The sequence below is a fragment of the Ascaphus truei genome, chromosome 12 (assembly GCF_040206685.1).
Source record: "Ascaphus truei isolate aAscTru1 chromosome 12, aAscTru1.hap1, whole genome shotgun sequence".
Classification (NCBI taxonomy): Eukaryota; Metazoa; Chordata; class Amphibia; order Anura; family Ascaphidae; genus Ascaphus; species Ascaphus truei.
The window spans coordinates 23,123,854-23,136,475 of NC_134494.1; the positions used below are offsets into that span (position 1 = coordinate 23,123,854).

The 12,622-nt window shown below is 41.9% G+C and overlaps 1 protein-coding gene across 1 annotated transcript in view; it reads right to left on the bottom strand.

The window, feature by feature from the left end:
- LOC142463860 (cGMP-inhibited 3',5'-cyclic phosphodiesterase 3B-like) overlaps positions 1-11,612 on the bottom strand; it is a gene marked incomplete at its 3' end in the record, with an annotated part of 138,241 nt that extends 126,629 nt beyond the window's left edge. The window contains exon 1 of the mRNA XM_075566674.1: positions 10,121-11,612. Within this exon, the coding sequence (XP_075422789.1) occupies positions 10,121-10,966 (846 nt within the window). The remainder of the gene's footprint in view (positions 1-10,120) is intronic.
- Positions 11,613-12,622: the final 1,010 nt, after the last annotated feature.

A 12,622-nucleotide genomic window follows, 5' to 3' on the forward strand; every position in this document is an offset into this window, starting at 1 on the left:
AAATAGACTGGAGGTATATTCGCTTACTAATGTTTAGGATTTATATTTGTTTCAGCAGCCTCACGCGTATTATTTGATAAAAGCATTGTTAGTAGGCAGCCTGCAAAGGAAATACAGATAAGCACAGAATAATATCTGCTTCCCCAACCCCAACCATGTCCGTCCGCTTGGCTGAACTTTGAGAATGAAAACGTACTGTAGTACTATTATTCCCAGGGACTGTATAGGTTTTAGATATACTATTCCAAGTAGACAACTATTTTAACATGGATAAATAGAATTTAGACTGTAGAATAGGAAGCTTTAGCAGTATAATAATGTGGTAACTCACAGAATAAAGTCAACATTAACAAATACAGTCTGACTGGCAGACCATTTACATAAGACACCCAATATCAGAACGCCAACAGTCTCCAAATCACCTATATATGCAGTCACTTCTTTCAAATGGTACCGAGTATGCATAAGGCCTGTAATATAGTGCGCGACAATGATAATTGCCTGTGTGAACCTGCCGTTGCTATAGTGGAGACGCACGTGCACGAGCGTTGGCGCGGCAGATCTGAGGAAATACAACACATTTGTATTTTCGCGCTGTTGCCACGCCACGTGACGCTGTGAGCCAATCACATTGCGGCCCAACGCTGTGATGTCATAGCCACGTGTACACGCAACGCCGTGCACCAGCGCGTACTATATTACAAGTCTAACAATTTCTCTAATGCGGCAAATGTGATTTACAGACGTGCCTTGCATGAGGCTCATACTCTGGCTTTGTGGAGGACACAGTTGCAAAAGAGGTTGAAGGCAAATATGCTATCTGTTCTTCTCATAAGTAAGGGTCATTAGTTAATCCAGGGGGGCGCAGACTTTTTCCCCTGCACCCCCCTACCGGCGGTCACCTCACCCCGCGCCCCCCCCCCCCCCCTCACTAACCTCGGCTCCGGCGCCATGACGTCACGTTGCCATAGCAACGTGACGTCACATGACCTCGTGGCGTCATTTGGCCATGGTGATGCGTGTGGAGCCAAGGTAAGTAAAGGTTTACAGAGGCCCTGCAGCTACCCCGGCACTTAATTTAAGTGCCTTCGGGAAGCGCGCAAGGCCTCTGTAAAGCGCGTCCCCCACCCCCCCCGCAGGCAGTCTCACGCCCCCAGTTTGCGCACCGCTGAGTTAATCCTTTGGCCACAGCATTACAAGCCTGCAACCACATCAAGGTTGAGCCTTTCTGCAGGTCTTTGTAAAAGGTGGTTATGTAAAAGGTGCATGTGTTGAGTGTGTAAACATGTAACACTACTCCGGCTGTTGTGTTACAGCGGGACAAACTTTCTCACCAGTTGTAACGCGCCAACAGATGCAATTAAGTGGGTTACATATGTATGTATATGGTGAATATATGTTGTGTATATGTATATAACGTATGCATAGTATGTGTGGTGCACGATGTGTGAGATTGGCACACGAGGAGGAGCCAGCCTAGGAGGGGAGGAGCTGTGAAGTGAACTCTCATTTTTTGTTTTAACAAATGCAGCCTTTGATTACCTAAGGCTTGTAATATAGTATGTGCGCGTGCCTGTGCACGTGACGCATACTTTGTGGGTATACAGTCCGTGCTGCCGGGAGCAGCAGGCTGGGAAGGTAGCGTGTGTGTGCGTGCGTGTGCGTGTGCGTATAGATTTTGAGAGTGAATCATTTATTAAATAAAATTTAAAAAAAAATAATACATGTTGAATAAATAAAAATTATCTTTATTGTGCACTTATTGACACACATTACAGCGCCGGTAGCGGCGCAAAATCATTATTGTCTCTGACTACTCCCCTGTCAGCTGTCTCCACGCTCACTTCCGTGCGCGGCCCTATTATAGAAATAAGTGCCAGAGGCATGTGATCAATTGGACATATTCTATGTCTGTCTCCGATGATGACATATATCTGATAGAGTTCATTGATATTTGCAAGCCACACTTGTTTTAGACTTTTTGCTAGCCTGAGCAACAATTGATATAAATACTTTGGATGTTTATATTGAGTATTTTTGGATACTATTTATCTAGATATATTTACCTGGACGAACTGCTCTTTTTGCTACACTACTATGGGGATTTTTTAATAATGTATATGTTTTTAACTTCAATTTAGAATGAATAAAATGTTATTATTTTTTGGTTTCTCCAATGATTCTGGGTCACTAGACCTGACTTGCAGTAATTTACTGTCGGGCTATTAGGTCCATTTGTTGATATATGGCATAGAGTGCTAATAGCAGGAGGAATCTTTTTGATCTTTCTTTGATCAACACCGATAAAACAATTGTATTATCCTCCAGAGCACCTGCCTGTTTTTCCCATTACTTTGGTGATTGCGGTTTCATTCATATTATTCCTATTAAGAGTGGACATAAATTTTTTTATTAATACATGAATGAATTATTATCCAATACTACGGAACAGATTAAAAAAAAAAATCAAATATATTTTTATAAAAACCACACATTTGGGATATTGCATGTATTGCGCCTTTAAAGTGAAAATTTGCAAGAAACCCATCACAACACATTTTGAAACATTAAAAACACAAAAAAGTTTCAAGGTAAAAGTAAACAAAACAAAAAAAAACCCTGACAAATGTTTCAGTTCCTCATTAAAACAAGTCAAATAATTGGTATTTTTAAGACAGTCATTGGTGCAGACATGTGCCCATGACAGATCTTTTAAGCCCTCCGCTGCCATGCACACTGCTCTAGCAGTGAAAGTGTTTCGAGAATTCAGAACACTTTTTACAGGTATAACTTAGCTATGTGCCAAGTTGACCCAGTTTGCCACACACATTAGTCAAGATCACAAAGTTAGACATTCCAAATAGCTTGAGAAAAGCCTCAAACTTACACAGATTTCCCTTCCACTGCACAGGCATCATGAAAGTCGGCAGAAATGTGGCGATTTGAACAGCGGCGGTGGCTCATGTGTCTTATAGAAACGGTGGAAAGCAAGAGACTGACATGGCTGGCATCTTTTTCCAAAACATCACTTAATGAGATAAAGGCACTATTCATTTTTTTCTTCTAAATGTTGATATTCTCGCAGTGTGTGAATGTACAACAGTGTATCATGTTTACTAGACATTTGGTGCAACTAAACTTTCAAAACTTTGGCCTTCATAATGAAGGTTTGTATTGGGCCACATGTACCAAGCAGCCATACACCATAAGATGCATTCCGGTGCAGAAAGACATCTGACCCATACTCTTTACTCCATTGGCCTCCATGACACAGCCCTATCCTGGTTGACATCCTACCTATCCAGATGCTCTGTGTTTCATTCCCTGGTATCTCCTCCTGATTCCCATCTGTTGGGGTCCTGCAGGGATCGGTCCTACTTAATCTTTCCTCCTGCCTCATCACCTCCTTTTATTGCCATCTACAAGACTTCACCTAGCTGCCCCCTCTCTGGAATTCCCTACCACCAATCAGACACTTAGAAACTCCCTGAAACCTCACCTTTTCAAGGAAGTCCATCTGGCATACCCGCAACATCCACCCCTCCCCTTATCAAACTCCATGCTATCCAACACCAAGCCTTATTGGGATCAGCTGTGACGCTGGACCATACACCATCCTGAGGCACACTGTCCCACAACAAGCAGCCATTTTGTTTAAACATTGCTCCTTATTCCCTCTAGATTGTAAGCTCTCGGGAGCAGGGCCCTCCTTACCTTCTGAATCTGTCTTTGGCATGTCATTCTGTTCATGTAATTCACTTAAAATTGTACCCCCATTGTACCGTGCTGCGGAATATGTTGGCGCTTTACAAAATGACCAGTAATACAAGTGTCCTTTGGAATAGCATAAATATGGCCCAGCATGCTTACCCACATAAACTCAATGCTTTTATTGTAGCTCAACGTTTTTTATGCAAGTGACAAGATAGATAGATGGAAGAGCATGATTTTGATTAGAAACTGACAATTACTTTCATTATGTATCTAGGATGAGGTTTCATTTATAACATTTGAGGCTTTGCCAAGACAATACATGGTCATTTTGTGACCCTCTGCAGCGTTACCAACACTGCCATTCATTACTAAATGAGCCCGTGCCCAACTAACTGCACAGTGCTTTACAGGCAAATATCAGGCACCAAATTTCATGGGGTATGTTTTAATAATTACCAGGGGGACTAGCGACACATTACAGAGCAATGGCCATTAAATGGTTACATTAGCGGAATCAGGGTCGTCTTCTTCAAAAGGCACCGGTCTTAACTCCGGGACACCCTCAGTAAGAAGTTACCCGTCCCCGGTTTCACAGCATGAGACTAATAGCAGCGAATACCATAGCCGCCCCGCCCCCCAAACAGGTCAAGTTAAGGATATCCCTGCTTCAGCACAGGTGGCTCAGTGTCTGAATCACCTGTGCTGACGCAGGGATATCCTTGAAAGCTGAACTGTTTGGGGAGGGGGTGGAAGCGAGATCTTGAGGACTGGAGTAGAGAACCTCTGCCATAGGCCAATGAACACTCGGACGTCAAATCATATACATGTATAAAGAGGGGAAAAAGGGGGGTAACGAATTTTCTAAACTGTCTCCAGTAAATAAGAATGAGACGACCACACCGAGTGCCCTCATTTAGGTCATCTAAAGAGAGATTCTCCTTTGGGGGATAGGATGGGGGAACAATTAAATGTTTTGGGGAGAATGTAAATCCTTGACACCTATACACTCAACTGCTCTTCCACATTTCTAAACGCCTTGACATTTTTTGTGATGGGAGGGTACTCGGCACATTGCCCAAGGCGCTCTACACAAACAGTGGTTAAAATACACTGACATCATACAATAGTTTCGTGTACCAAAAAAAACAAAACACTGCTCCTTGCCAATCTTGTTTTACTAGACACATCACCGCAAGCATGCAACACATTCCTCACCTACTGTCCGATCAGTACAAAACACACTAGACATATGCAGGGTTTATTTTTATTTTTGCATCACATTTTCTGAAGGTTAAATTAATTTAGCTATTGTCAACATCGACTAATCCATCCACATTACGAACGCGTGTCTCACAATGTAAAAATGATATGTTGCAATAGAAATGACGCAGTGTTAACATTTAAATTAAGCTGTTCATTTTTTTTTTTGGCCGAGCAACTGAATGTATAATGGGACAAAATTACACTGTGCATAATGACATCTTTGAAGGCTTTGCATGGCTAATAGTGCATAAAGCAGCAACACCCTGCTCCCTGCAACGTCAGTATGAATGCAACGCAAAGGTTAGCATCCTAACCGCCTGAGCATGACCTGCTCTATAAAAAATAAAAGGGTTAAACACATGATTTTCTTAATCTCAAGCATTAGATGGCCATTGCACCCTTTAGACTGCACAGAGTTCTGGAGAGAGAGCTTCGTTTTAGCCTCCCAGACACTTAATATTTGAAATGCTTAAAACATCTTGAACAAAAAGCATTGAATAAAAATAAATTAATTAAAATAAAAAATAGGATCAGTGCAGACAGCTGCTTTAAAAAGCCCAGTCTAATTTCCCAACATATACTGGAGTTTCAGAAAGATGAAAGCACTTAGCCATACAACAGTTTCAATATTGAAAATATATGAAGATCCAACTAGACCTCAAAAAAGGTTATTAGACAAAGTCAACAGTACAACAAGTGAAGACACACACACTTTAATGAAAAAAAAAAAGTAAGATGATTTGTCATTTTCAAGCAAGTTGCGGTTTCATTATTTGGATGCCTACCGTAAAAATAAAAGTCCTCAAGAATGTATTTCTCTTACACGTCAAGTTATTATGTAGTGCTTTACAAAACCCTAATTATATTGCTGCCGACCCCTTTAGCCACAGAGATCCCCTTTCAGTGCATTTTACGCTTTAAAAATTAGTCTTTTAATAAGTAGCCCTTCCAAATTTCTTTTAAAACACTCCTGCGCGTAAAAGTTGTTTTCCCACAGTTTGTGCTTCCTCAACACAGGTTTAAAACACTTATTAACTCAAAGTATCTGTTCTACAGTATCTCTGTGAATAAAAGGATTATGACAGTCTGTTACGCATTAACACCTGCACGGAAAAGGGAGAGCACCAACTAACTTTACAAAAACACATTTCAAATGCTCTCTGAAGTCTTCATATTGTGGGACAACCATGAGCTCGAAACATTTAATTTGTATATAGCAAGCTTGAATAGCTCAAATGTATTTTAATTTGCTACTTGAGTCTTAAAAACCAGCAATAGTACAAGTACATGGTTAATTGTTCTCTCCAATGTAAAAAAAAAAAAAAACCACTAGGGAGATACCAAGTCAAATTTGAAAATAAAGAGATTGATAAATGGTGTAAGAGAAAACTATTCCATAGAGTTTCAAACCCTTGAGTTAAGCTGCTAGTTCATGTACATTAAGATATGCCTTATTGCAAGTGTAGCATACTGGATTATCCTAAAGGACATGAAAATAAAAAAGGAAATGGAGGTAAATTAAATATTTTTAAATAGCAAACATTATAAACGGTGCAAACACAGAGAACGACCCTGATGAAGAGGTAACCTTCCTACTTATTGCAGCTGAACTAGCACCAATGTTTTGCACACACTAAAAAGAAGGTTTGAATTTATAACAATGAATGTCATTTCAATTATTGAACATACACTTATCATTGCACAAAAATGCTTCCTTTCGCCGAGACTAGGTTTAAAAAGGGAACGACAACAATCAATCTATTCAATAATCAGTCTGCCAAGATCGAATGACACTAAAGATCGATCAACACTAGCATCTGTTTCACGTTCTTGCATAAGGCTGTGCAATATTGAGTAGCCACCTTTGTGCCCTGTAACAGATTGCCTACCCTTGCCACTTTCAGTACTGAATATAAAAATAGTCAGTGGCTCGCTTTACAGTTTTCCTGCACTGAAAGTTTGCTTCCATCAGTTCCCTCAGCACATGTGAAACAGGGATGGCTGTTATAACTGCCGTAGTCTCCTACTCTAAAATCACACTATTGTAAAATGCTTATAAAGTAGATCCTACCATTTATGTAAAAGAAAAAAAAAATTGAAAAGAAAAGAAAAAATGTAACTTATGTAGCACTGGAGACCTTGATGGCTGATTAGGTTTTGGTGTCCAGTGCAAAATGATGGCTTCTAAAACAACATCCCGGTTCAGTTTTATTGTGATTTTTAAAATTGATGTATATATTTGCTGATACTGTATTTTTACTTTGTGTGAACCCCAAATCCGCCTATTCCCGACATATTGAACAGTTTAGTTGGCAGTGTTTTACTCCTTTAGGGAAATTAAAATGGCTGCCAAATCTTGCAGGCCACAGGAAGCCGCAATGTGATTAGGGGGAATGCGTTGTGGCTTCCTCTTGGACAATGGTTTAAATATCACGTAAACCACAGCAGCACCTAAACCAGTAAGTATTTCTTCTACCAGAGGGGAGGGAGCTAAATCTTGCATGGTTTAGCGTTGAAGAAATCCCCTCCCTCACTGGTTTGTATTACGTATAATTATTACATTGAAATCCAGCGAGATCGCTGCTGCAACACGTGCTGGTCAGATAAAGGTGAACACTATTTTTTAAGACCTTAAAAGCATTTCTCCCCATGCGTTTTTGGGAACTGCCCAACATGCCTGCTGTATCCGTGCGCTGCCTATTATGGATTACTACAGAGACATTTCCAAAACAAACAAATAGCGCTCCGAACATTTCTTTTGATATCCTTTGGTTGCCAAAAATATTGGCACAGGTTGCATCTCCGGAACGAACCTTTCTTTAGAACCACTCGCATAAATCCACCTTTGACATTGAAAGGCTTAAGAAAGTCCAAGGCTGGAGTTTTGAGCTGCCAGCATGCTGCAGTCCTCAGGCAATAAAGAGGTTAATATTTGAGACCACAAATATAGACCAGAGAAGTGTGTGTGTGTGTAAAATGAGTCAGGCCCTATCTACCAACCAAAGGGGTTACCATCACTGTCAGCATATAACCTTGCAACCCCATGTTTATCAACATACGATGGTAAACAGACTGCATGCCGAAGCCTCATCACAGCCATACACCATGCATCCAAGAGACTATTGATAAGCAGCACGCAGAGATCCTACAAACGTCTCAGTCTGTGCATTAAACTACGTGCAGAATATAGGTGTATTATATAGTTAGCAAACATGTTGCTGATGGCGCCCCCCCCCCCCCCCCAGGGAAGTGATAACCTTTAATATAACCACGCAATAAAGGCAGACGATAATCAAGCTGTGTGGAATTAACAGAAGTTAGGAGGGGGTCAATCTTCTTGCCTTTCAAATCCATTTCTGTGAACCAGACACTATCTGCATCACATGGAGTTTATGTATTAACCGTTTCAGTGCTGAAACCGGTTGCAAGACACTGTAGGCTTATAGCATAGATGAAACTACCTTTGTAATATATGTAAATGTGAAAGGATTTAGGTAAAAGGTATACAGGGATATACCAAAATAAGTAAATATGGGAAGGATGTTGATCCAGGGAGTAATCCAATCGCCAATATTGGAGTCAGGAAAGAATTTATTTTTCCCCTTATGAGATACCATTAGATATTTCAATGGGGTTTTTTGTTTGCCTTCCTGTGGATCAATATACTGCAAGTACGGATATAGGATAAATTATCTGTCATCTACATTTAGCATAGGTTGAACTTGGACGTATGTCTTTTTTCAACTATGTAAGTAGGTGTATAACTTCCATCCTCACCATTGGTGTTACCGCACTAGTAAAAATATTTTCATTGCGATTTCTATATCTACAAAAAAAAGAGTTCTGGTGGTGTCTCACAAATGTTAACCCCTTCCCAGCCAGCAGCGCAATGTATTGCTGTCGCCTCTGACAGCAGAAGGGGTTAAACCCTAAATCCTTTCTGTGACCCCTGGGTATCCCGATTTCATGGGGAAAGGGACGCAAAAGCCTCTATTGCACGCACCAGGTAATAAGCAAGTTTATCATCGATTCATACTCGCTTATAAAAAAAGTGCCACTTGAAAACATTTTTTATTTTAAAATTGGTGTTCGTTAATTTTAGCTTTTAATCAAATGTTCTTATGCTTGTTTTAGCAACCTTTACTTTTTGTTTTACATAACGAAAAAACATCCACCTAAAAAAAAAAAAAAAAAAAAAAAGAGAAGGGTTTGCTTCCCAATACACAACCTATATTGATTTTTTATAATAAAAAATAAAGAGGCGATTAATATTTAATGTTTTAAAATAGAAAAAAAAAAACCCCTCATCTTTTAGACTCCCATTGGAACTAGGGAATTCAGCCTGACTGGCTTAATTATGTGATGCTGCTTTGGATCTGCTCACACGTCGTCGGAAATAAATAAGGGGCCAGCTGGTGATATTTCACAGCTTTGTAAAAGTTACATGGCCCGAGTTGAAATTGCTCCCGCAATGGAACAACTTTGCTAAAAAAAAAAAAAAAAAAAAAAACACCCAAAGTCTCCATAAAGCCAATAAAACAGAAAAGTGACAGGAGAGGGAGGGGACTGCTAGTGACAGCAGACAAGAAAAACAAGTGTTCATCCAACCAGAGGGAGCTTACTGTGCTGTATGTACAAACCGACCCAGATACTCCCATGTATCCGATTATGTGCGTTTAAGATATTCACTTCTAACTGATATTTGCAGGATTTCATTTTCCTTTTTACCGTGAATGTATCTCACCAAAATGTTGGGGGTTTATAGCCAAAGAATGTTTAAAGGCGAGATTGACGTTATTAAAAGCCCCAGGTGCGCATGTCAATGCATTTGTCCTGGTTGAGAGATATTCAGTACCTTGACATTTTTTTTTGCAAATTGTCGCTTATAGTGCCGGCGACGTCAGGCTACAGTCGCTGTAAAAATCAAATTCAGATGACTTCCAGCAATCGCGACCAAGCCGTCGCGCTTACTATAAGTGCACGCGACGGCAATGCATTTGTTTTGACACGGTGTCGCTGTCACTATAAGCGCAGCTTAAGACGGATAACTGCACACGCCAAACCTCCGGTTAGGCAGAATATACACACAGACACACGTAAGAAAAAAACAAAAAGTTAAATAGCCACATCCTTGGAGACCTACCTGTTCCCTGGATATACAAGGCAAGGAAGGTCTCCTGGACATTTTGCCACTGCCATAATAACTGGAGGAAGTTTCTCCTAAGGACACACAGCTCGATCTCCGACTAGGTCTTATCACCGGCACTTTCTCCTCCACGTTGGCAATCCTCGGGTGAGCTTCCCTGATCTGAAAGTGGGCGAATCCCAAAGCCAGGAGGGATCCGGCAAGCCCAACAAGGCAGGCACTGAGGGCTCTGACGGCTTGGGGCAGGTAACTGAGGCTGGTGAGAGAGATCAACCAAACCACGCTGGAGAAAACCAAGACCAGGACGCTGTGTTTGAGTTTTAACGCGTGGGACAGAGTCAGTACGCCCACGCAGGCCAGCACCACCACTAGTCTGCCCAGCATGTGCGTCTGCTGGGGCTCCTCCTGACCAAGGATGAGCTGCACCGCCAGCAGATCTCCCGAGTAGCAGGACACAGGCAGGGCCAGCAACCACAGGGACCCGCTCCCCTTCGTGGATCGCGTCAGGTAGCAGGTGAGGAAGAAGAAGGCGCAGCCGATGCTGAACAAAGGGCTAAGAGTGTGCGAGAAGCCCAGCAGGAAAGACCGCGAAGTCCGTACGAGCAACAGGGAACCGGTCCCATTCCCCGTCCCCCCGCCAAGCAGCACGGATAGGGCGAGAGCAGCGAGAGCCCCTAGACACAGCGCCGAAGAGCGGTGCCGCCTGACCGCCCCGGCTAAGTCCAGACTGCAGAGCCGGCATAGTGTGCATAGGATACCCCGCTGGGGGTCCGGCTTGAGCGGGGTGACGCTGCTCTTCACGTAACCGTTCCTGAAACCCTCCGAGCCGTCCGGGTGTTTCATCTTATTTCCCACATCAGTAAAAAAACAGCAGCACAAAAAAAATCCGCACTCGAGTAAAAAAAAAAGTGGATCATATAAAGTTGCAAAGTTGCGGTGTCACCATAGGGAACCCCTTATCACTAAAAAGTATACACCATATGTACACAATAGCATCCAGCACTCAATGGGGGGAATTTAAAATTGAAGGATCACTCAATGGATGTTGAAGAAACATAGGAAGTTAACTCAAAAATTTCACATGCAGAAAAAAAAAAAAGTTTGCAACTACAAAAAAAAAAAAAAAATACAAAATGAAAGCAGCAGATCTATCTCCCAATCTGGTAGGAAAGCTAGACAAGAAAACTAGTGCCAAAAATACACAAAAAGTGATTTATAAAGGTGAAAAACCACTGAGATACATGTGTCCATTGATGTAAGATCCTCAGGGACATGGGTAGAAGTTAAAGTAAAGGGGGGGGGGCAACGTTTCGGGGTCTCGCCCCCTTTCTTCTGGCCCGTTCCCCGGTATTATATGACTCTAGGCGCTTCCCCTTGCTGTCCCATGGCTGGCTCTGTGTGGAACGCCGTGCGAAAAGCCGTTATAACTCCCTCCCACCCCCCTCCGCACGCGCAAGCTCGCGAGCAACGAGTTCTCAGCATGCAATGACAGCCGGGCAGAGTCCCTCGGAGTTATATATACTGGCTGGCGTCTGACGTCATCACGGGTCAGAGGTCAGGGGGAAGCTGCTACGGCGTGCCGCCGCGCTCAAAGCTGTTGTTACCAGGTAACCCGAGCAGCATAAGACACGTCTCCACGGCAACCGGGCGCGTCTCCAGTGACGAGCTGTTGGGAGGGAAGTGCAGGACAAGCCCCAGGACCTGTACAACATAAACAAAGGGGGGGTGGGGAGGACGGTGTTAGCTGACCAGTTTCAGGCAGCATGTTAATGTCACACACAAGCTGTTAAAGAGCTGCATACACAGGCAAAGCAAAAGGAATATGTGAAACATCTACAATTAGATTGTAAGCTCTTCGGAGCAGGGACTCCTCTTCTACAATGTTACTTTTATGTCTGAAGCACTTATTCCCATGATCTGTTGTTTGTACTATTTGTTATTTATATGATTGTCACGTGTATTACTACTGTGTAGCGCTATGTACATTAATGGCGCTATATAAATAAAGACATACATACATACTAAAATAATGTGACAGCCTTTGTAGTGTACAGAACACATGGGGGGTAGGGGGGTGGTCGCACTTCAGAGATACTGACAGATGAAGCTAATGTGTAATTTGTATTATTTGGTATTTATGTGATATGTGTATTACTGCTGTGAAGTGCTAGGTGCATTGACGGTGCTATATAAATAAAGTCATGCATACATGTATACAATGCATAATATAAACAACACAGCAGCTGAGATGTCCGAGATAAACTGCAGTGATAGGACACATGCAATGTGGAGATAAGTGCTGCTGCTTTCATTTTTTGCAATTGCAAACTTTGGTGCTTTTATTGTTGTTGCAACATATAAGCTTGTTTTTTTGTTTGTTTTTTTAATGTAAGACCTACTGCTCTATATGATTAACTCTGTGTATGTGATAAGCTTTTGCATAAATTTCATATAGCGCTTTTCTCGCAATGGTTGCAGCACATAGGAATTTTTACAGAC